The following is a 22,747-nucleotide window of genomic DNA, read 5'->3' as shown; positions in this document are numbered from 1 at the left end:
CCTTTCAAAAGTAGATTGGAACAACATTGTGATTCCTTAAAACATGTTGCATAAAGCCCATTCTGGCCATGCTACGCTCTTGCTCAGCATGTTTGACATTCAAGTCTATTTTTATATAGCACTGATCTGAAGAGACTGGATCTGGGTTAGATTTGGATTAGGGTTTGGGATAGATAGTGCCAAAATTTCATTTTCTTTTAAGATTTTGCCCTAAAAGAGCCTCCTGAATGAAAAAGTTTAGCTTTAGCTCTTTTTGGTCTTGGAAACTAGGCCCCTTTCTATTTTGGATAAACATTATCTAAAAAAGAATAAAAATGGAGGTGCAAAATGCCTCTCAAGTACTTCAGTCTGCTAATTTGCAGGGCTCTTTTGAGGGTTTCTAATGTCTTATTTCCAGTAGAATAGATGATTCTATGTGGGTAAGTACTTACGTAGTTCTTCTGTGTACCTCCTGAACCGTACGTAATCAACAAAAAGGAAGGTATGTCTAAGAAGCCCTGAGCTACACAGCTACTGGTGTGCTAGAGACTATAATTCTCCTCTTTTTTTAACCATTACAAGACACTGGCCAGTCCTATAGTGTATTTTCCATTCCTGCTGTTCATGGAAAGCCAAGGCTGCTAGCACACAGTGAGAACTAGAAAATCTAAAGGGACACCAGAAAATATGGGAAAATATGGCAGTGAACTCGCTTTCCCAGAGCAGCTGAATAATTTGAGTTAAGCCAAGTTTGAAGATTGAATAACTCCTTCAAAATCAGTGGACCACAAGCTGGCTCCTAGCTAAAAGCATGCTTAAGTCCTCTTCTGCTTTGAGGAGCTAAAGTATTCAGGACCTTGCAACTTTAGTGCAATTCCTTTTTGTTAGCTGCCAGGCTATCTCAGTTTTCTAGCAGACTACATACATTTTGCAAATGTTAAGTTGTATGACAATGTGACTTGTTCATGCATCTGCTTTTTGTTTGTCCTCGTGTCCTTACAAGTTACATAAAAGTGAAGCCAAGCAATGCCTTTTAGTGTCTGCTCTATATAGATCCACCTGAAATAGTTTCAGGTCACCTTTGCATTCTTAATTTGGAAAACAATTGAGCAGCATGACTCTTGCCTTGGAGAATTGAGCGGTCTGGGCTCCTCACAGTCGTCTAAGGACTCTTGCAATATCTATGCAAATCAAGATCTCATCCCTTCTGCAGATTAAGCAGGGGCATGTTCAACTTGTAGAGCCAGTAAGGGAAAGATGTTTAGGCCGTGAGTTTGAAACAAACTAGAAAAGTCTTCCCTCTTGGAAGGCAGTTGTAGGATGGATCTACTCCACTATTTGCTGCCTTAGAGTTCATTAGTGTTATTCCATGTAGATCTGTGAAAGTATTTATAATTGCTCATTTATGGTTCAGAGCCTGGCAGTGGTCTTGGCAATTTTAACTTCCTGGTCAGTAGTTTGGATTGTTGACTATGAAGGTTAGGTAGAAGCATTGCAGCACAGAGCTGTCACTGAGGTCAGTGAGCACACGGTGTGCAGAAGGAGCTGGGCCAAGCATCACCTGGAGCTTCCTGGCGATGTTGGAGGATGCTCAGAGGATGACGAAAACTACTGTCCAGGGCTCGCTTTCAGTGGTAGCAGACAGTCACCGTTTCACATGGAGAACATGTATCCTTAGTGCCCGTGACATGTCTCTGCAAACGACAGTCGTGTCAATAGGCTGGGCTGGGGTTTCATTCCTTGGGTATTAATTTGTTACACTTGCTTTTATTCAAGCATCCCCTGGCTTTAGATTGCAGTTGTTCTTGTGTAACTGAGACTGATTTTGGTGAAATCTCAGGGGCAAATAAGACTAAGTCAGCACTCCAAAGCCACGTGCTTTACTATAAGTATGCAAGTAGTTTCATTGCCCCCAGTGAAACTGCTCATGTGCTTGGCATTAAGCATGTGTTTTAAATAAGTTGCTGATCCAGAGTCTTTCTGTGTGTGTGTGTGTGTAAAATCTACACAAATGAGGATAAGACTAGAAACACACAAATGTTTAAAATGTTACAGAAAAAGCCTTATGGTTGCATTCTTCAGGAAAAAGGCTTTCAGCATTTAATGTATTCAGCATTTAATATAATGTATTAATATATTTGATGACACACTGAGCTTAAACGTAGCCTTTGTTTGAAAGATGGTTGTCTTCTGTCAATTTTAAGTGACTGTTGTTATAAATGGCCTGATAACGTAAGAAGTTCAAGTTCCGTGTGTAGTCTTGTACAACAAAAGGTTTTAGACTGAAAGTAGTGTTTTGGGATTATCGGTTCTTCAAGCTTCAGTAGAACTGCATATATAAAAATAATTGTCCACCAGCATTTCCTGTTACAAATATGCACAGTTTGTAAAATGGGTTTACCATGTGCTGAAGATTTCTTTGATATTTTTAAAAGCCTGTTGCTATAGCAACTGGACCCCATAACAGAAAAGCTCTTTGGTAATAGGAAGGCTAAGAAATTCTGCTACACCCAGGAATAAAGCTACAGCAAAATAACTCAGTGGTCTTAAGGAAAATAACCGGGGGAGAGGGAGGAGCATCGAGCGGTTCGGAGCCGGGCTGCGAGGGAGCGCGGCGCAGCCCGCTCGGAGGGCTGCAGCGCTCAGCCTGGCTCTTACGGTGGAGAATACACGGCAAATTCACGAGCGTCTTGCTCCAAGATGCTCCAGATTTCTCTCCTTCCCCCCCCCCCCTTATGGAAAGGTTGGAGTGATCTGATGGTTGGCTTGTGAGCAAAGAAGCCGGAGTTTTGCTTTTCAGAACTGGATGTCCTCTTTGCACCCTGCTAATATAGAAACTGGCAGAACAGGCATTACTTTTTCTTTGACGTTAGGGCTTGCAGCCCCGTTTGCTTGTGTCTCATGACTGAGTGAATCAACACCTAATTAAGCAGTCACATGAGGGACAGAGTAAAATGCTGCTGATGCACTGATCCTTGTGAATCTTTGGAGAATAACTGCTTACATCTGTCTTCCTCCTTCTCCAAGGAACCCTGAAGAGCTTGCAGCTTTTATTTTCAAGAAAAAAAGTGAAGATCACAGAAACCTCTGATAGATCTGTGCCGTCTGTACAGATAAATGAGACCCGTGATAACAGGAGGAGAAGGATTAGAAATACCTGGCGGAATTTCTGAGTGATCCAGCTGGTTTGAGTTAATGTCGATGATGGCTCTAAGCCTGGCACTGTCCTCCTCGCGCAGCGGGTGCTCCTGGTGACTTCACTGAAAATGCTGGACGAGGAAGTCCCCTAGGCTATTCTGAGTTACCTGGGTGGTTTCTTGGTGTCTTTAAAATTAGTTGCAATTGTTCTGGTGGCAGCGTTTTGTGAAGAGGTGGCGGCGCCGCTGCCGTTGAGCCCCAGCGCTAGCGGTGGCGGCAGCTGGAGTGTTTCTGCACCGTGGTGGTTGCAGGTGGTGGACACCGACCAGGGATCGTCCCCAGCAGGCACCACCGCCTTCAGCAGCGCCCAGTGAAACACGCAGCTGGTGCCACGCTGCCTTGCCCAGCCTTCGCAGAGTTCCCTGTTTGTTATCCATCTAATGAAAAACGCGTGTTTAAATGCAGTTACTCAGTCTCGGTGCAGAAAGTACATGGTATGTCAGGCATAGCTAGAATACATGAGCAATTTTTAATGCACTTTTTCTTTTTAAAACTTGTATTCTGAAGTACTGCCTTTAGAATTGCAGATTGCTTTTGTTTGAAAAGAAGAAAATTGCCATAGTCCTTATAATTGTGGGGAAGTGCATGAAAATCTGAACCGGAAGGACTCTTTGGGTTGAAGATAAATACAGGGAATCCAGTATTAATTTATTAAAAATTGAAAACATAAGGCTTCCTCAACCAAAGCACTCTTGTTAAATTAGGTGTGGTTAGAGATTTTTTAATTATTATTATTTTCAAGATTGATAGCACTATTGGAGCTATGTTGATCCCCCTAAGATATCTCAGTTTCATGGCAGCAGAGTTTTTGTAGTTAACTTTGGCTCTAGTGTATCTTCCTGTCTCTTCATTAAATGTGTGAAGTTGTACATATGGGTGATTTCCAAAGGGTAAAGCATCAGTTCACCTTTATCTAAGCAATGAGCTTTGCAACTGCTGAAGCTCAGCTCCTGAGCTTGTTCTTGTTCTGTCCAGCAGCGTGAAACAGCCAAGGTTTTTTTCATATTAATAATTCACAGCAGTGGTAGTTCAGATGAGGTGTAGATGCTGGCTTTACTGGGGGAAGTACACTTTATTGCCTACTGGAAACCCTCATAAATCAAGCAAACAGGGATGCTGCGTGTCAGAGGCTGTCGCTGTCATTCCTGTTTTTAAGAGGGGATGGCAAGTAGCAGTTAGTTTTGTGCATAGATTTAAATATTATAGAACAGTAGATGTAGATCTAAACATTGCCAGAATTACACAGCATAAATGGGAGGGAGGAGAGATCCCACCCCCAGCAGCCCTCCTGTGCTGGACTAGATAATCTTGTGCGATTAAAAAAACAAACAACAAAAAACCCCACCAACCCAAAAAACCTTTATTTGCAACCTGTATCTGTGTATATGGAAAGTAGTGTGTACAGTGTGTATTGGAAATGTCTTCTCCTCAACTTTGCATTAAACACACGTAAAACTGAACTACTTATACATTATTTTTTATAGCTACAGGGAAAGATTATTCTGCTCTGAACGCCTGAGCGTGCACAATAAAATAACTGTTTGGCCGGGGGAAAATGCCCTGTTGTCTTGCAGTACCAGTTGGTATTATGGAGGTTTGTTTGGTGTCTTATTTATAGTAGATTGCAATTGGAAATGTGATACAAAACAAACACCAATGTTCCAGTAGCTTAACCATGCATCAGATTTTTACTTTGATAGTTATTTTTATTTTAGGCATCTTTTAACATGACTTAAAAATTGAGACAGCAAAGGGACAGTCAATCTCCTGAGGCCTGAACATCCACATTCTTAATATATTCCGCATAGCTTCCTTCAGGAATGCCCCAAGATAGATTATTTTTGCTAATGCTACTTAATGCTGCCCATATAGGCCACTTACTCCAATTGTGAGACCTGCTGATGTGAGAATCACACATATGAAGAGTTTTTTATAAGATTTGCTTCTGTGTGGGGCTTTTTGTTTGTTTATTTTGGGTTTTTTGCATATAAAAGGCACTTTTATTCAGTACTTAAGAATCTGGTTTCCATTAAAGAAGACAAATGGGGGCTTGGATTTTGAATAATCTGCAGACTGCTCGCAGTGGTCTTCCTCATCGTTCTGGCTCTTGCAGTCCTTTGGCTGTGCTTGTGTTTGTGCGTGTGTGTCCGTGGTACGTGCAGGTATGTGTGTGTGCTCCAGCGGTACAGGGGTGGTTTGTGCTCTTTACTGTCCACTCTTCTCTTTGAGCAGTGAGGAATTCAGTGGAATTTTTTGCAGGGATACAAAAATGCACAGAAAGCACATTTTTTGAAGTCTAGCTCAGTGGTAATTCCACTAAGGCGAATATTTTGTAAAGAAATGCTATCCAAGTATTTCTAGTCAGGTTTCAAGTAAAATCCTAATTGGTTTTCTCTCTTTTTGTCTGGTGTGGCTTCCAGCTCCTGTCTTTGTGCATTATTAAGCCATAAACATTTCTTGGCTTAGTGACTAGTTTTTTGTTGTGTGCATTTACAACATGTGTGAAGGAATCCTCTTGTAAGAGATAAATAGAAAAAGCTTATTAAGGCAGTGGAGAATAAAAATGATTCTATTTCATTTATTTTTTACAAATCATTGCCTGCTCACTTTAAAATCAGATGATTTGTACCAAAAAATTGCATGTGTACCTTGGCTGCAGTTTTGAAAGTTTTCAGAAAGGCCTTTGGATAAAATGAAGAAAATAAATTTTATTTTCTTTGGTGCTATTGTTTGCTTTGAGGATTCCTGTGGTTTGTGTGTGTTTAACAACATGCCACAACACCAGCCTAGTCCTGAGGTCCGTGCTGAACCCCGTGGGTTCGTCCTACAGAGCCTGACACCGTTGCCCATACGGTCCCCAGCAGAAATCAGGTGGATGTGCAGGGGTTTGAAATGCCTGGACCTCTCTAGAAGGTGATGGGCTAAGAAAGAGAAGAAATCTGATCTTTTCATTTTCTGCATTTGTTAATGTTATCTAGCTTCAGGAAGCATATATCAGCTTTGTTACTCGAGCTTAAGTTTTCACTTTAAGTTACTCGAGCTTAAGTTTTCACTTTAAAAAGAAAAAGGCTGTGTCCTTTTTAAAGAGATGGAGAGTATTTTTATTCCCTGATAAAGCCAAATATTTGCCTAAATGGTAAATGTGGCACTTCTTTGGAATACGAAAGAAAAGAGCTGCCTTTATGGAGACACCTTTCAGTGACAGATGCTGTGGGTTTGTTGAAAAACCTCATAAAGCATTCCCAGCATAGATGGAAGCAAGCTACTCTATCAGGAATACAACCAGTATTGTAATTATAACACTTTCTACTAACTGCAGGCCGAGTTTGGTTTTTATTTTAATTTTTTTCTACTAAACGCAGTGTAGATAAAGCAGTGAGCTGGAGTGGACTGTGGGGTATACCTTGGCCCTCTGTGTTGTAACCTGCTGCGCCAGTCGGCTAGTGTGAGTTAAAGTTTCATCCTCCATCCCCGGCTGGCCTGAATCTTGCCTGAGCATGGATTTATGTTTACCCAGGCAACCGCAAGGTTTGGGCTGGGTGCACGCTTGCACCCGAGTTTGAAGTCCTGTGTGTGCACGCTCGAGTGACCAGAAAATGTCTTTGTTCGCAGAATTTTATAACCAGACATCGTTTCTGGAAATGTGTCTGTTCTGTTCCACACTGGTGAGAAGGAAGCCTATTTCCCTGGATATACGCCTAGGGAAGAGGCTGGTGCATCTTCAATCATTCTTTCTTTTTTTAAGATTAGTTTCTTGGATATGGGAGATATAATGATGTGTTTGTACCAACACTGAACATATGAAGTCCTTCCTCAAACATGAAATATTCACTGTTCTGGCTAAAATACTATTTACTCTCCATATAATTTGAGCCTGTGTTTATTTGAAGGGAAATTCCTTCCAATATTTTTCCTGGTCAGTTGTTAGATGGAGACCAGGTCCTCTTTCAAAGCATTTGTCTTTAACGCGCATCAGGTTTCCCTGAGGTAAAATGGAAACTTTGGCTGTTACTCCTGTAAATAAATGTTTACATAATGCATTGCTCTGAACTTCTCACCATCGCAACTCTGAGGAAAAAAAGGTCACTTTTGACATCAGTAACCTTTAGAGAGCAGTGCGTTTGCTACGCAGGTAAAGAAAGTCACTGTGCCCGGCACATTCCTCCAACTAGATCAGCCAGGTAGCAGAGCTCAAACGTTACTGCTTGCAGCTCCCCCGTGCTTGGCATTTTAAGCTTTAAAGGTAAGATTTGGCTGTAAGACATGGGTCGTGTAGTCTTGCACATGCTTTTTCTACTCATGTAAATAATTCCATTAAGACCTCTGGTACTAGTAACGTATGAAAAGGCAGGTCTTTACATCATGGGATCAGGGCCTCGACTCCTGATTTTTAAATGAGAGGGTTCCTCAAAAACCACTTCTGCTCACAGAAGACTCTTCTCCTGGCTTTGTAAACAGCTAGGTATCTATGTCTTAATTTCACAGCTTTTTGCATCAAAACACTTGCACAGCACCAAAACCCAACCATCCTAGTTTGCATCCTGGGATAAAAATATCATAATTCAAGTCAGCGGCTGGTGTCAGATCCAGGCTTTCACCCTGGGCTCGGCCCCAGGGCCGCGCAGCCGGAGCGGGAGCTGCGTGTTCTCCTGTGGGATCTGTCCCCGAGGGCGAAGCCTCGTCCTGGCTGCTGGGGTGGGCGGTTCGGGGCCGAGGCGTGCGGAGAGGAGCGGTCTGTCGCCCTGAACGTGGTGCTGTGCAGCAGGAGATCCTGGTGAGGGAGAAACGGGTTCTGAGCTGCCTTTGTGTTAGAAACGTCGGGGAAAATCTTCAGGTTTTTAGACACTGAAGAACACTGGAAGTGGGGCTATGATGCTACGGTCTCCTGCCTTTATATATTTCATGGTCTTTGTCCAAAGATAATACAATAATGTGAATAATTAGCCCAGCATATGCCTGTGATAGTACTTGGTGACTTTTAATGTTACCCTGCTCTTTTTGATGACCGTTTCCTTCCTGCCCCTGAGGACTGAGGGGAAAAAGCTCTTTGAGTGGCAAGCCCTTTGCTTCTGCGCTACGTGGGACGGCCGCGCTGCGTGCCGGGGGCTCGCGCAAGAGCCGTCCCGCAGCCCTGGCTGCAGCTGTCGAGCTGCTCCGGGTCTCTTGGCGAGCCTTACTTCGCGTCTCCTGCTCTTGAGCCGTTCGCTGCCGCGCGCTTGTCCGCGGAGCTCCCGGCGCCTGCCGTGCGACGCGCGTGGGCCCGTGCGGGTGCCGCCCCGCTCGTTCGGGGGCGCGGGGCGAGCGGCCGCGGGCCGGCGCGCGGACGGGACCCCGTGCCGCGGGGCGTCCGGAGGCCCCGGTTCTCGTGGCGAAGGCCGCGCGCGCGTGCACGGATCCCGGGTCCCGGTGGCAATGCCCTGACAGCTCGGGGTCGCGCGATGGCCGGGCGCGGGCCGGGGGCCATCGCCCCCCTCCCCGGACCCACGGAGCCGAGTTCCTGACGGCCCTGGACGGCGGCGGCGGTGCAGGAGCGCGGCCGCGGCTGCCAGGGACTCGGGTCATGAGACTCGGCTCCGGTCGGCTCCGCCGGAGGAGGAGGGTAGGCTGAAGTGACATGCACGCCCGCCGGGGCCGGCCGAGGCGGCACTTAGCTCTCCCGTGAGTTAATTGACCTCTCGGCCGCCGCGAAGCGCTTGGCGAGACAAAGGAGCTGGGAAGACGGGCGGTATTTACGGAGTAGCGATCCCGGACTATGCAGCCGAAAGGAAGGGCAGGATTTGGGCTACAAAACTCCCGGGCGGTGTAAATGGATCCTCGTGCAAATGCCTATATTGCGCTGCAGCGAACTGATTTCTTTAAGGTGTTTTTCGTGATCCAGTTGCTGGGATTAAGCCTTTTGCATTGCAGCATGGAGAGTCTTTTGTTTGAGTTAAATTCAGACCTCTTGATATGTCACCTGACAGTCTTGTGGTTTTGGATGAATATGGCTCATTGCTATTATTAACCTGAGCTGGCAGCCAGGCACAACAGGAGTTTATAGGGATTTTGAAAAGTGGAACTGCTCGGAGGACAAAGATGCTTCCCAGGTACGATAAATACACGGTTTTCGAGATTATGTTAGTGTTTGAAAGGTTAATATTTTCAATGTGATGAAACCATTTCTTTCCCAGAAATGTGATGCTTTTAGAGAGATTTTTTTTTAATGATTCTTCTTCTAATTGTATTCTAAAAGGCACTAATTTTCTTTTTTTCCCCTAAATTAATTCTATCTGTTGTAATTTTGCAAAGAGGAGTTGCAGTCAATTTGAATAATATGAAGCATTGTTCTTTATGCTAGTGAATGTAACTGAAAGGAGCTGGTTTTCATTTGTGTGTGTGTGTGTTTTTATTAAAGTAGATAGAAGACTACACAAAGTTTGTGTGTGTGTATGTATATATGTTTGCATGTGTGTGTGTGCTTAAATCATCTAGAAACTGAGCAGGTGGATTTTTTGAAATGACATGCATGAAATAGTCCTGAAAATATTTTATGAAATGACAAGTGTTGACTGTAAACTCTGAAGCAGTGTAAATTGCAAACTTACTCAACATGTTATGTCTGTAACAAAATCTTTCAACCTACTTATTTTTAATATCACAATCCAGATTATGATTAATGTGGTGACTACACCTAACCTGTGTGCATTATGTCTTTTTGCTTGTGGAAAGGCATCTGGCTCATGTATTGGACTTCAGTGTGTAAATTATGAATTTTAATGAGAGCCAAGTGACTTAGAAGGAAGGAAAAAAATGAAAACAAACTGCAGTCAGCTTCATGTACAGTTAAAGAATTGAGCAGAGCCAAGGACAGTGGAGAAGCCAATTGAAGTTTAGGTCCAGGTTTGCTATACTGAGCACGAAATACCTGACTGCCTATGTAGCTAGTGTGCGATATGCGCTTAGTATAAGCAGCAGAAGTTTCCTGGAGCTCAAGTCGTGCAGCTATTCAAGGTGAGGATTGCTAAGCTGGTAAATGAATGAGACAGATTTATAGGTGTAACACAGAGCTGACCTCTACCCTGCTGCAGCGCCTGCCATTCCTGCTGGGGTTCAAGAAGTGAAAAGAGGAAGGCTTGGAGATATATATATATGTGTGTATATATATATATATATATATATATATTTAAAGAAGCATTGTTTCCTGGTGATAAACCATAAAAACGTAGCCTCTAAAGGCAGTGGCTAGTGATGGGTGGTTGTCATCCTACAGTGACTGGTTATCTAGCAGTTCTTTGAAGCGACCCGGAGTGCAGAATCTTTGACTTCTGGAAAGCCCCAGCTGAGGGCGAAGTGACAGAGGGCAGCGTCACCCGAAGGGCGTGGGTAAGTTCCTTCGCAATCAGTTGTCACAGGCTCCCTCGGTGGCCTTGGTCAAGTGGCAAACACCAGTTTTCTCTGCAGAATCAGCGTGCATTCACCACAACTGTCACACAACCCTGAAGTGACCTCAACTCTTATAAAGAAAATTGTCTTGCAGAATTTTTTCTAAGTATAGGCCCCGTGGTTTCTCTAGTTCTGGGATCCCCTTCCTCCTTGCAGCCTTATGGTCGTGTTGTGTCACTAGCATTTAAATGGAGCCTCTCACTGAAAATGCCAACTTAGGAAATCAGTGATGCAGTTTGGATCATCCTTATCACTTGAATCCTGATAATGTCCTTCTGCATTTCAGGTGTTATTAGTAGAATAAAATATAACCCTTCCAAATCTCTATTAAAAATGCTCTGCTAATTGATCCTCTTCCAAAACTGGAGGAACTGTATGGGTCATTAACATACCATACTTTCATGTTTTGGTTGGTTCCAAAACAGTTGTGCTCTTTCAGAAGTATCTGCACAGCTGTGTTTGCGCAGTAATGGTCAAATAAGTGAATTACTGAATCATAGTAAGAAGATACTCAAGTATATAGAATACCCTCACTGAGACCTATATACTCAACTTTTTTCATATCTTCTCAAAGCCAAAAGGAAATGAAAAGATCCAGTTAAAAGGTAGTAGAAACATGCACAGGAATTTGGAAGAGGGCTCTCAATCAGAGGTGAAAGTTGTGTAATATGATGGCTGGACCAGAGAAGGACCATTTGCCTTCTGCTACTATAATAAAATAAAACAGCTACAGGATCCTAATAGTATTGGGCCACAAAGTGAGTATACACCTGTATCGACATGCATCTCCATGGACCTTGGAAATAATCTGCATATGTAAGATCACAACAAGGGCATCAGAAGGGTCTCACACTTACGATGTTAACTCTTTGAGACAGTATTTCTGCCTCACGTTTCTGTGTGGCAGAGGTTGGGTGGTTCTAAGCACTCCCGTAACGCCAGTAATGGTAACGGATAAGGAAGTGCATCTGCAGGCTTTCCAGCAAGACTGGCGGGTCTCTGTGCCCAGTGCTCACCTACGGGGAGTCCAGGAAACATTTCCCTCTGTGCTGATGGAGGTTGCCAGTGCCTTCAAAGCCGGGGTGGTGGAGGGTTAGGTAGACCTGCCGTCTGCTCGGGGATGGCTGTTTCTGTCAGCCTTCTAAAAAGGTGCTAACATGAAAAACATGCAGAACAGATAAGCTAGCATAAACTATAAATATCATTTGCGTAGATGCTTTTAAAAATAGTTCGAAGTGATTCATCACCAGGCAGTTTTTAAAAGTATGAAACATGATGTAGGAAAACAATAGCTTGACTGATAGTTTCAAGTTACTTTTTCAATAGTTAGTCATATTCTTGTTTTGAGCATTTTTACTTTTTAGCAAACTCTTGCAATTTCTATCTGTTGAATATTTTAATTATTTTGCTTCAGTTGCTCTTCTTTTAGACTTAAAATCTATGTTAATTGTTAAAAAAAGAAATAGTTGGACACACGCCGGGTTGTGTTCATATGAAATTGTTTTAGAACTAAAGTCTTAGCCAAGAGGGGGGAAAAAAAAAGAAAAGTATTAAAATAAACCCTTACTGTAACAAAAAAGTTCCATTCATTTTGTAGTGGAAAGGAGGAAGGAATGTACTTGTTTCAATTATGGAGGAAGTCTTGTATTTTAATTGGTGGAGTGTTAATGGGGATTTGGGTGTCTGTTGTTTCATCTATTAGAGCTTGCAGGAGTTTAGTAATATCAATTTAAGAGCATTTGATTGCTTCTTACTGAGAAATGTCTGTGACAGCAATAAATCCCAGGAATTAGATATGTGACAAAATCCATCCTTGGAGAAAATCTGGAATTCTGGATTGCTGTGCACTCCTTGCAGTGCTGTCAGGAGGCGTTTAGTGGCTCTTCGAACTTGAACTACCAATAATTCTCCTGGTGGCTGAGTGCGGAAAGGCAGCAAAACCAAACAGATGAAAGAGGGCTGAACAACAATGTGGCCTAAGCGCAAACCTGCATTTAAATATTATTCTTCAGGCCATGGTTTCATTGTTATCAATTTCGAATAATTCCCTCGTCAGTCCTGTGCAACGGAGCCGTGAGCGGGAGCGCCTGGCCGAGCTGGGAGCGCACTCCGCCGCGGAAGGGCTGGTCACCATCCTGGGTCCTGCTCGCTCTGCGGCCACGTGCACGGCGCTGCTTGCTCGGCAGCGCTGGTGCACGTAAGGAGGGTGGGCAGGTCCCTGTAAGCTTGGGATGGATTTATGGCAGATTAAAGTGACTGTAAAGCCACAGCCTAATAAGATTTGCAAATATTTGTAACTTGCTGAAAATGCATTTGATTAGTGATCCATGCAGACTGGATTCTGCAGATTGCTTACACTCTGGCTGGTCCCATATTTATTCAGCAGCCAATAGGACTGAAATTTGGGTATTCTTTTCCAAATATTTGTTACACTCCATTTTAGCTACCTGTAAGATTTGATTGCAGCAATTTCCAACGAAATTCCCTCTGTTAGCTTGAAGTCTGCGAGGAGAACCTCACCATGCTCCGTTGCCAGGCTCTGGAGTCCAACTTGTTCTGCATAAAATCTAAAGAGAATTTATTTTCTGCTGCATTTTTCAGATTTAAAGAGATTGGTTTTACATTATTTGCTTCTGAAAAATCCCACCCAGCACTTACATTTCAATGATTTAGGAGAACCCCATTTCTTAACATCCCTTTCTGTATGTATGGTTATTTTGCACAGTAGAGATCTCCACAGGACTGACGTCCTGCTTAGAAGTAGTTTTACTTTTCAGTACTTCTCTTGCTCCATGCACAAGCTCGTAGTACTAACTTTGAGACAAAGTTGCACTTTCACCTGTAGAAGTGACAAGATTTTTTGTTTTGTTTTTTTTATAAATAAATAAAAGAATACACACACACACACACACAAAATCAGTTCCAAGGGAAGATCAAACAGCAGTAGATATAGGTCATGCAGGAAAAACACTGTCATTTCCAGAACAGTGTGGGAGATGGAGATTCACCTTTCATTAACGTTACTAGAACATGTGATGCTGCATCTCCTAGTTTGCCTGTGAAAATCTCAAGAAAACATCAGTTAAATGTCAACGTTAGTTTCCATTTATATACAGAACTAATTATATTCAGAAGATCTAGGTCACTTTCCATCCAGCTGAAGAGCAGTGCTGGAGCATTGCCCTGTTTTATTTGTTTTGAGAACGTGCCCTGCATATTGCACATGAGCATTAATATGTTTCTGGGGGTAATCTATCTAGATATAAGACTTAATGGTGCTTCAGAGCTGCTAAGAACAAAAGCAGAGCTCCTCTGCGGTGTTTCCGGCAGGAGCCCGTGCTGCGTGGCGAGGAGGTGCTGGTGGCGTGCTGGAGGTGCTCGGCTGCCTCTGTTTACTGTCTGCCTGGACAAACTTTCCCCCAGCTCTCCCGGCATGTCTTCTGGTTTGGGAAATGGCCCGCTCTTGCCAGGGAATATTTTTGCAAGGCTGAAATGTGCTTAAGGACTGTATTATGTAACCTAGATAACGCTTGCTTGGAATGATCACAAATTATGATTTATAGTATCTGCTGAATACTTGTCTAGAGAAAGTTAGAATGTCATATGAAGAAACTGAGAAGTAAACAGGCTCTTGTTACCTTGGTCAAATGTGTTGCCAAATACAGCAGGAGTTTTATATTTAGCTTTCTCTCCCCTTAGCGTGTAATCTGCTCTTGGAGCTCTTGGTGAGTGGACTTTCCTGAGATCTGGAACAGTGACTGCCCTTCTTTGCCACTAATTTCAAAGTCAAATATCAAAAGTACTAGGTAATGGAAGACGTGCTTTTGTCTGAGCGTGGAGGAAATTCAAATGTATTGCAAGGGTGGAGCGAGAGAGAGTACCTTTTTGGCAAGCACTCCGTTGTTATTATCACATGCCGTTTGTTTATAAGAACGGCAGCGGCCCAACTCACGGAACGAGTTTCCGGACTTCCACTGATTTCACTTAAACATAAGGAGGTGGTTCCTCCTGGAAGCCAGTTTATCCAGCAGTATCGCTTGCCCTCTTATCTCTAGCCAAAGTCAGGCCCTTCTCTAGGCCCTTTGAGCGTCTCGGTTAATAGCACTCTCCAAATAGGCATGGAGCAATATGGCTCTGGTTTATTATCTCTTCTGAAATGTGGGATTGGGCTGGTTAGCAGAGGCCCCTGCTGTATGTAAACTCTTCTCTGAGTTTTTTATCTTGCCAAATGCTTTTTTCTTCATATAGAACTTGTTTATTGCCAGTCTGCTCTTCATGTGACCTGGCCCCTACGGGATGGTGCTTGGCTTTAGGTGCCCTCCCAGCCAAATTGGAAGACTCCTTGCTCCTTGATCCAGACACTGAGTTATTTCAGTTTCAAATTGCTCAAGCTTTTTTCTTGTAATAAGTTGCTTTTGACATTTGTTGCACAGTGTCTTCTCTGCAGCTTCTGTTTTTCTCTTCTGTTGCTAAACGATGGGGCTGAGCAGATTAGGAAATGAATTTCCTCTTCCAAGAGAGTGAGTGACTGTTTGTGCTGACACTTAGTTTTACTCAGCTGGTACTACACAAGTTGTAAAGCCTGTGAATTTGGGTTGGACATTCTTAAAAATGTTTGGTAGGTGTTGGTGGCTTTGGCTATCAAAACTCTGCTACAACCACGTATACAACTTGTCGAGATGAGAATCTTCGTTAGCATACTGATCACGTAAAGTGCAGGCACAGGGAAGGAATTCATCCTTTTGGTCCGTGAATTAAAAGGACAGAGGAGAGTAAAGCTTACCATCATCTTGTGGCCAAGCATCCTAAATTTACCATGTTATCAATTCTGAGAGTCTTTTTGTTGAAAGAAATTACCACACAGCTCTTTGTCCAAAGCTGGGAGCCGGTATTCTTCGTTAAAGGCTGGAAAGTTCCAGGTTCTCATTCCGTGCTTCTTCGTGTTTGTTCCGTGCTAACTCGGCTTTCCTGATGGCCAAGGATAAGGAGATAAGAGTTTCATTTGATCTGGGAGAAAAGGTTCTTAATTCGCTGAAAGGTCATTCCTGTTATTTCACCTATAAAACAGGCATCTCATTTCTTAGCTACCAGGAACAGAGAACATATCAGTAAGCCTGGATGTCCAAGTCCTTGGCTAACAGTCTTTGCTGGGCTGGCTGATGATATTATAGGGTTGCCTGGTGTGAGATTGGTCTGGTTGTTCATTTTAATGTGTCCTATAATGTCATAGTACATGTCCTTTGCCGTTCTGCTTAGGATGCAAAGAATTTTGTTCTCAGCATTAAAAATTTAAGATCTATGATGCAACCATAAAATCAAGATCACATGCATTAACATTCAAGTATGAGCCCTGCGAGTTCTCTCTTTGCAGAGGAGTCTGTGGGGACTAGGGAAGGAAGAGGCTCGTGACAGGTCCTTTCCTGTTACTAGCTGCAAGAGTGGTTTGGGAGTAGGTATGCTAGAAGAGGACCACCGCATGTGTTCTCACATGCATTCTGCTGTCCCGTGTAGGAACATGGCTTTGCATCACAGTAGCCAAAGTGGAGATTATTCCTGTGTCTGAATATAGCAATTATATCATCTGTAGTCAGGACCAGATTACATCTGGCCATCCATTCCGACAATATCATGGCATACATATTGGAATAAATGTTGAAGTGCATATTAATGCAGTTATTTTTTAAATGTAAGTTATTGCAGTGTTTTGGATACCTGAGGCAGGGCAAGAGAGGTATTTTGTATTTTTTTCATATGTGAGGTTCACTGCTGATGGTGCTTTGACAACCCAGAGATCTAAAAATGATGACTGCAAATGAAAAAATTCATTATTATATATTAAAAAAAAACAATCATGTTGGCCTTTCAAGCTAGTCCTTGCAATGACAAGAGACTATTTTTTGTCTTTAAACACAGAAGCTGAGTTCTTCTGTGACTTTGATTCCATGAAGCTGGATCTTGAAGAAATCATTAAATATCGTAAGACAGAGCTAAACATCATTGCTGAATAGCTGCAGTGGAGTGGCACCCTTTATGCCAGTGTAATTTGTCTACTTACAAGCAATGTGTTTTCTTAAATAAATAAATAAATCCCAAATCTAATACAGGATCAAAGGGTCTGATGAAATGACATTGCATTTACTGGATTTTATGTTCAATAAAGTTGACTATACAGCTAATGTAGAAAGAGCAGTGTAGTAAAAAATTGTTGTAATTAATACTTCTAATCTCTGATTTTTCATTAAAGCTGGCCTTTGCCGGAGTTTGACCCAAGTCAGATCCGACTGATTGTGTATCAGGACTGTGAAAGAAGAGGGCGGAATGTCTTATTTGACTCCAGCACTAAAAGAAAAATAGAGGATGTTTCGGTGTCGGTGAGTATTTTAATAATTTACATGGTTACATTCTGTATGTTTTTTACAATTATGATTAGTAAGTCACAAATACTCTTTTATTCATATTAACATTTAAACTTTGATTATATTCAGGGCTAAATGTAGATGCATATTAAATTGCAAATTATTCAAGCTTCACTGATTTCACCCTAGCAGCTCTAAATATTGTAGTGAACTGTTTATTCTTGGGCTCTTCTACTTTCTGCCCTTTCAAAGAGAAGGTGTCTTCTGTGGCTGCAGCAGGCAGTGCTGGGAGGCCGAGGCAATGCAGAATTTGGTGTTTTTTGAAAGTTTTTTGTGGCACAGCCACTTTCTGTAGCCGGGAGACTGCCTTCTGAATTGGAAAGTCCTCCTAGTCCCATCTTGATCAGCTTTTACCAACTGTTGTTTCTGTGCTTTGCTGACACAAAGTTACTTGTAAACTTTTCTTTTGGGCTTTCTGTTTGGCGTGGTCTGCTTGATAATCTATTAATTGAAATTATAACTGATGCAGCCAGATGAGGATATTTCTGTGTAGGGACTCTGGCCAGAAGATCTCATTTCTAGCTACAGTGCTATTATAAGTGGTTTTGTGAACTTGGACACTGTATTTAACTGCTTTGAACTTCCTTTTCGCCATCTCTAAAAACATTTGCAAAGTGTTTTAAGCTCTACAAGCCGAAAGGATTGTGTAGATTGAATTTACGCTCACAGTTGCTTTTTCCCATAGGACCTCATGAAGTCCTGTAAGTAGGAATACACCAAATAACATTTTACCCCCAAGCCCTGATTTTCATGTTAGATATTGGAGTACAGCCAGAAGATTCTTCATCCAACATTGAAAACTCTTCAGGCTGTTGCTGAATGCTGCCGGCCTGGGGCTTCTCATCCTGATCCTCAGCCCTTCGTCCTTCCACGTACCTTATCCTCTGGGAGTCAATCTGTGCGTCACAGGCACTGACTTCCAGGATTCTCCATAGCTTACGTGAGCACATTTATAGACCCAAATCAAGATCTTATTTTCCTTGTTCTTTTTGAGAATTTGGGAGGTATGACAAATACTGAGCAAAATGCATCTTTTTTTTTTATATAATTTTAACTTGTTAGCACAGCTTTATTACTTCGCAAGGTCTTATTCTTCTAGATGTTCTTGCCAGGAAAACAGAGGTTTTTAAAGACCATCTAAAGATCTTTGAAGAGGTTTACTGGTATGAATTATTGGCCTTGCTTATTACTGCTTTATTAATAAAAAAGACTTTGTGTAGTATGAATCCTCTTGCCGTATTTCTATTGATTTCTTGAAGGCCTAAAACCTCTCTAAGATAGATCTGTACTTGCATAATGAATTTGAAGATTTGACTGCTTGGGTTTATTTCAGAAAGGTGGTTGACTGTGACAGCTTTCTCGCAGCAGAATAAATGGCTGATAAGTAATCTAATATGGTTCCATATGATTATCCTCTTCATTTTTCTTCATTAAAGGGGAGGGAGGGTGGGGAGGAATAATCAGGTACATTCACAGTCCCCATGAGATGACTATGTGAGGTTGGTGGAGGAAGACTGGTCTCAGACTAGTTGAAATGCTCAGTACGGGTCTATGGTAACTTGATATATTTCATTTTTTGCCATATTATCAGACTTTGAAACGGAATATGTTGAAATATTTTTTTGCCCTGATAGCCCTCTTCTGCAGTGCTCAGATAATGTCATCTCAGGCAAAACTGTCCTCATAAAACAAAACTTTGCAAGAGTAGAAGCATTATGCAGGTAAAAACGTGCAGGAGAGTCCTCTGCTGAGCTTGCTGTAAGCTTAGTACAGACTTGTACAGTTAGCAGTACATACTGGCCATTCTCAAGGAATTGCATTGTTTATTTTTCTCGCTCTTTATCATGATTTTCATTAACAAAGACACACCCTGCCTATACAAAGCCAGATCTTGGCTCTAAGCACATTCCAAGGCACTCTTGCCCTTTTTCAGCAAGATGTGTGTGGGCTGGGCGCTCTCCCTAGTGAAAGGGTATCTGTTAACAGCCTCACAAAAGCCAGTGCTTTCTGCATTTTACTCCCTCCAGTCTCCTGATGTGATTTATACCTTTAGATTTACAAATAGTCCAAGGGGGATATCTGCAGAAACTCCAAGCAGTGACCAAACTATTCTGATTGCAGTCTAATCAGTTTAATGCAGGGAATTTGTATGTAAGGTCCCATATTTTTGATATTGCTAGTTGTGCAGGAGCTCTTTGTTTTCTATTTTCTGTTGTTTCTGAGAAGTATAATGAAACAGTTTCACTGAAGGCAATTATTATTTAAGAATCGTATGCCTGAAGCTCTATTTTATATATCTATAATCTCAGTGTACGTCAAGAGTTCTGTGCAGTAGACCAAGGCTAAGTATGACTCAGCCATTCACATTCTGTAACTTACAAAATTTAAGGAGTATCAGAGGAAACTTTCCAGAGACATATTTCAAGATGCAAAACAACAGGTTTCAACTTTTAGATGGGTGAAAAATGCAGAGCTTGTCTTGAGATTTGTAGTGTCCACTAAGCTAGGCTCGTTACTGGGTGCACATGATTTTTGAAGGGCATGTGAATATAAAAGAAATGAGGATTTTGTGATTTCATTGCATATTAAATCAGCCTCTTTTCTTCTTGTCTTCAGTAAAGCTAAATATTGGGTAAAAAAGAATTTTGGGAGGGCATATTGCACAGAGAGACAGAAGGCAGTTGAGAGGTTTCCGGCATCTCCACTAAAATATTTTAGTTGTAACAAAAGTTGTGGTAAGGAAAAATGCAAATATTTTCATTAAATTTTCATTTAAATAAATAACTCTTTCATTATAGAGATTGTAGCTTTGTTGGAACTGTAATTCTGAAATGTACATAGCAACAATAAAATTCTTGGCTTTTCAGGATTTCAGAACTGGAGGGAGATACGAACAGTAAATAAGCCTGCTTCCCAGCTGGATCCTAATGCATGTTTCCGTATTTTGGGGGTCCTAATACAGTAGGTACGTAGGGTCCTCCTACAGAAGGGATGTTTTCCCTGTGTCTGGATGACGTTAAACTCAGGAGTGAAGCTCAGCAGCAGCCTGGTGACGGGGAGGCTGCGGGCACCAGAAGGGTCGGCCGCGTGCTGGGCCGGGCGAGCCACGCCGGGCTCCTGGGTGCTCGGCGTGCCGCGTGGGGCTCCCTTTGGCGAGGCCTGTTCCGTGTTGGTGCTAAGCACAAGAGGTTCTTCCCTCGGTTTTCAGGGGCGGCCGTTGCTTAGGCAGGCTCTGTGAGCAGGTGTGTGACGCAGGGTCTGCAGCAGACCGCTGCCTCTGCCTCGCAGGCACCGGGACGTGGGACAGCTCTCCCACCTGAGGTGTTTGCCAGGGCATCTCTTCACAGCCCTGTGACTCGAGATCATGAGCAAATGTATCAGAACAGGCGTTTGCATAGCGAGTGTGTGAGGGCAGCATGTGACAGAAGTGAGCATTACTAATGCCTTCACTGAACAGCCCTGGTCCACACCCAAACACCTACCTCCCTTGGATTTTCTCAGTTACTTGGATCTTGAAGTACTTTTGCTGGCAAGCTGGTGGGTCTGATCCACAGTTTCCTCTAGAGAATTATTTCGTTTTGTACCTCATACAAATGAGTGTCTAGTTTCTGATGGCGCTGTGTTACTGGGTGTGCAGGTGATGGTATTACACCCAGTGACTGATTTGTGCGGGTAGACTCATTTCTGAATTTGTCTGCTGCTCTTCCTATAGTATCTCCCCACCTGTTTCTGCCTGCATGTACCCACTAGTCCCGTCAGCTCCCCCAGCGGCCTGGTTCCTCGTGGCTGTGCGCGGCCCGCAGCAGGCCTTCTTGGGCAGGCGTGTCTTCGTTGAGTTGTACCGAGTGCTCAGGCCAAGAGATGTGTATGAACCCAGGTACTCCTTCAAGATCTGCACTACTGAGCCTGCTTTGAATTTCCCATCAAGCATGAGAAGCAACTCCTTTTCCTTTTTAAGGTGCAGACAGCAGGTGGCCCAGCCAATGCGGAGCTTTCAGCCTGCGTTTCCTGACACTTTGCCTGAGTGCTTGGCTTGTCAACCTTGACACTGTGCTCACGCTAGCCTGGTGCAAAGGCGGTACGGTATGGTACCGTGCCGCTGCTGCTGCCCTGTGGCGCGTGAGTTATGCAGCTGTAAACGCCAGTGTGCAAAGATGGGTTGAAACGGAGGCATTTACCTCAAGGGGCTGGCAGTCGAACGGGCGAGGATGCCACCGGAGCGGCGCCGCGGGAGAGAAGTGAGGAGTACACCAAAGAAGAAGCTGCGAGGGGAACAAGGCGTCCGTGCCTTCCTCCAAGCAGACTGAATGAGTTTCGTTTTTTTTTTTTTTTTTGGTGTATTTTTTTTTTTGGCTTTCTAGTTTAGCTACTCGTTTTGTGTTGTCTGCTGGTGATTTATGGCAAGAGATCAGTCACCCTTAGAGATTTGACTGAAGAGAGGTGCTGGCTGACATGTAAGAAGCTGAAAGATTTACTGAGTCTAAAGGTCAGCTTAGAGGAAGGTGTGGAGACCAGTGGGGAAGGAGGAGTGCAGAGAGACCAGAAAAAAAGAGAAAGAGTAGGGAGAAGGGGGAGCAAGAGCCCCCCAGTGCACGGTGCTGAGCTGGGATCAGGAGCCTGAGTATCATATGCTGCGAGTGGGAAAAGCCAAGGGATCGAAAAAGAGAAGCAGCTTGTTTCCATGAGGCAGAGAGAGATTTTCAGAAGCAGGTTTTTTTGGAAGAAATGAAAGAGATTTTTAAGGGGAACAGATAAGAAAAAGTTTCAATAGCCCAACCAAGGGATTTGAGATCGTAACCAAGAGTTAGTGTGGCAGAGCTGGAAGGTCTTTGCTGCTGTAGAGGGGGAGAAGAGAGATTTCAGCAGCAGAGCTGCAGAGGAGAATTACTTTGCAGCTGATGTTTCTTTAAAGATGCTTTTCTATAAATTATCTTCAGTGCTACCTCGTAGGTGGCCAAGATTTCCAGCAAATGGTGACCTTTAATGTAAGAACTGTGGCTGTCAGAAAGTCTCCAGGACTACGGCAGTATCTGCAGAGCTGGCAGAGAAAGCGCAAAGAGCTCGACCCTAACGGGGACTCCGGCGGGCTGCCTGCCACCTCCTGCCAGCCCGCGTTCCCCCGGCTCACAAAAATCTGCCTTTTGGGGTTCACCAGCAGCACTTTGCCCAGAGACCTGATTTATTGTAACATTTGGAAGGAAAATCCACAGTTCTGAATCTGTTCCTTGTACAGTTCTTAAATGATTTGGCTACCTTTTTATTTTTGAAAACTTGAATATGTTTGGAATATTTTACTGGAATACAAGTCATCCTGCTCCTGTGTTGCACAGTGTCTTGAGATATGCTGCATCTAAAATTACATTGATGTTTAGATGCAGTAACTACAGAAAAAAGGGACATTGCAGATACTCCATCTAATAGCCCAACAGGTTATTCTTACGTACACATGAAGTTTCCTAAAGAGCAAATATCAAAATTTGTCAGAGTCCTGCATTTTAGGAATGATTTACTGTTTGCAAGGTTCTGGCAGGTGGTACTGGAAAGAACCTGAACATCTGACCTCCTTTACAGGCTCCTGGCAGTAGTCTTGGTTCATTAAATTCCCCTGCGAAGACCTAACAGCCATTTCCCTCTAGTTTTTTAATTAAGCTACTATTACTGCAAGCCATCTTGCTCCCCAGTAAATCTAGGGGAAGCCGCTATGAGGAAAAATGCAGCACTAATGACAAGAA

General features: G+C 43.1%; 1 protein-coding gene across 4 annotated transcripts in view; it reads left to right on the top strand.

Annotated features, from left to right (window-relative positions):
- FNIP1 (folliculin interacting protein 1) overlaps positions 1-22,747 on the top strand; it is a 68,970-nt gene that overhangs the window by 15,168 nt on the left and 31,055 nt on the right. For 3 of the 4 annotated variants that reach the window (XM_062587803.1, XM_062587802.1, XM_062587805.1), the window contains exon 2: positions 16,844-16,970. In XM_062587803.1, the coding sequence (XP_062443787.1) occupies positions 16,844-16,970 (127 nt within the window). Of the gene's footprint in view, positions 1-8,816; positions 9,264-16,843; positions 16,971-22,747 lie in introns of those variants that run through there. The other variant, XM_062587804.1, reaches the window with a different exon arrangement.

The sequence above is a fragment of the Rhea pennata genome, chromosome 14, assembly GCF_028389875.1.
Source record: "Rhea pennata isolate bPtePen1 chromosome 14, bPtePen1.pri, whole genome shotgun sequence".
In the NCBI taxonomy this organism is placed as follows: Eukaryota; Metazoa; Chordata; class Aves; order Rheiformes; family Rheidae; genus Rhea; species Rhea pennata.
Note: the sequence above shows the minus strand (reverse complement) of the source record. Positions and strands in the feature narration are given on the sequence as shown.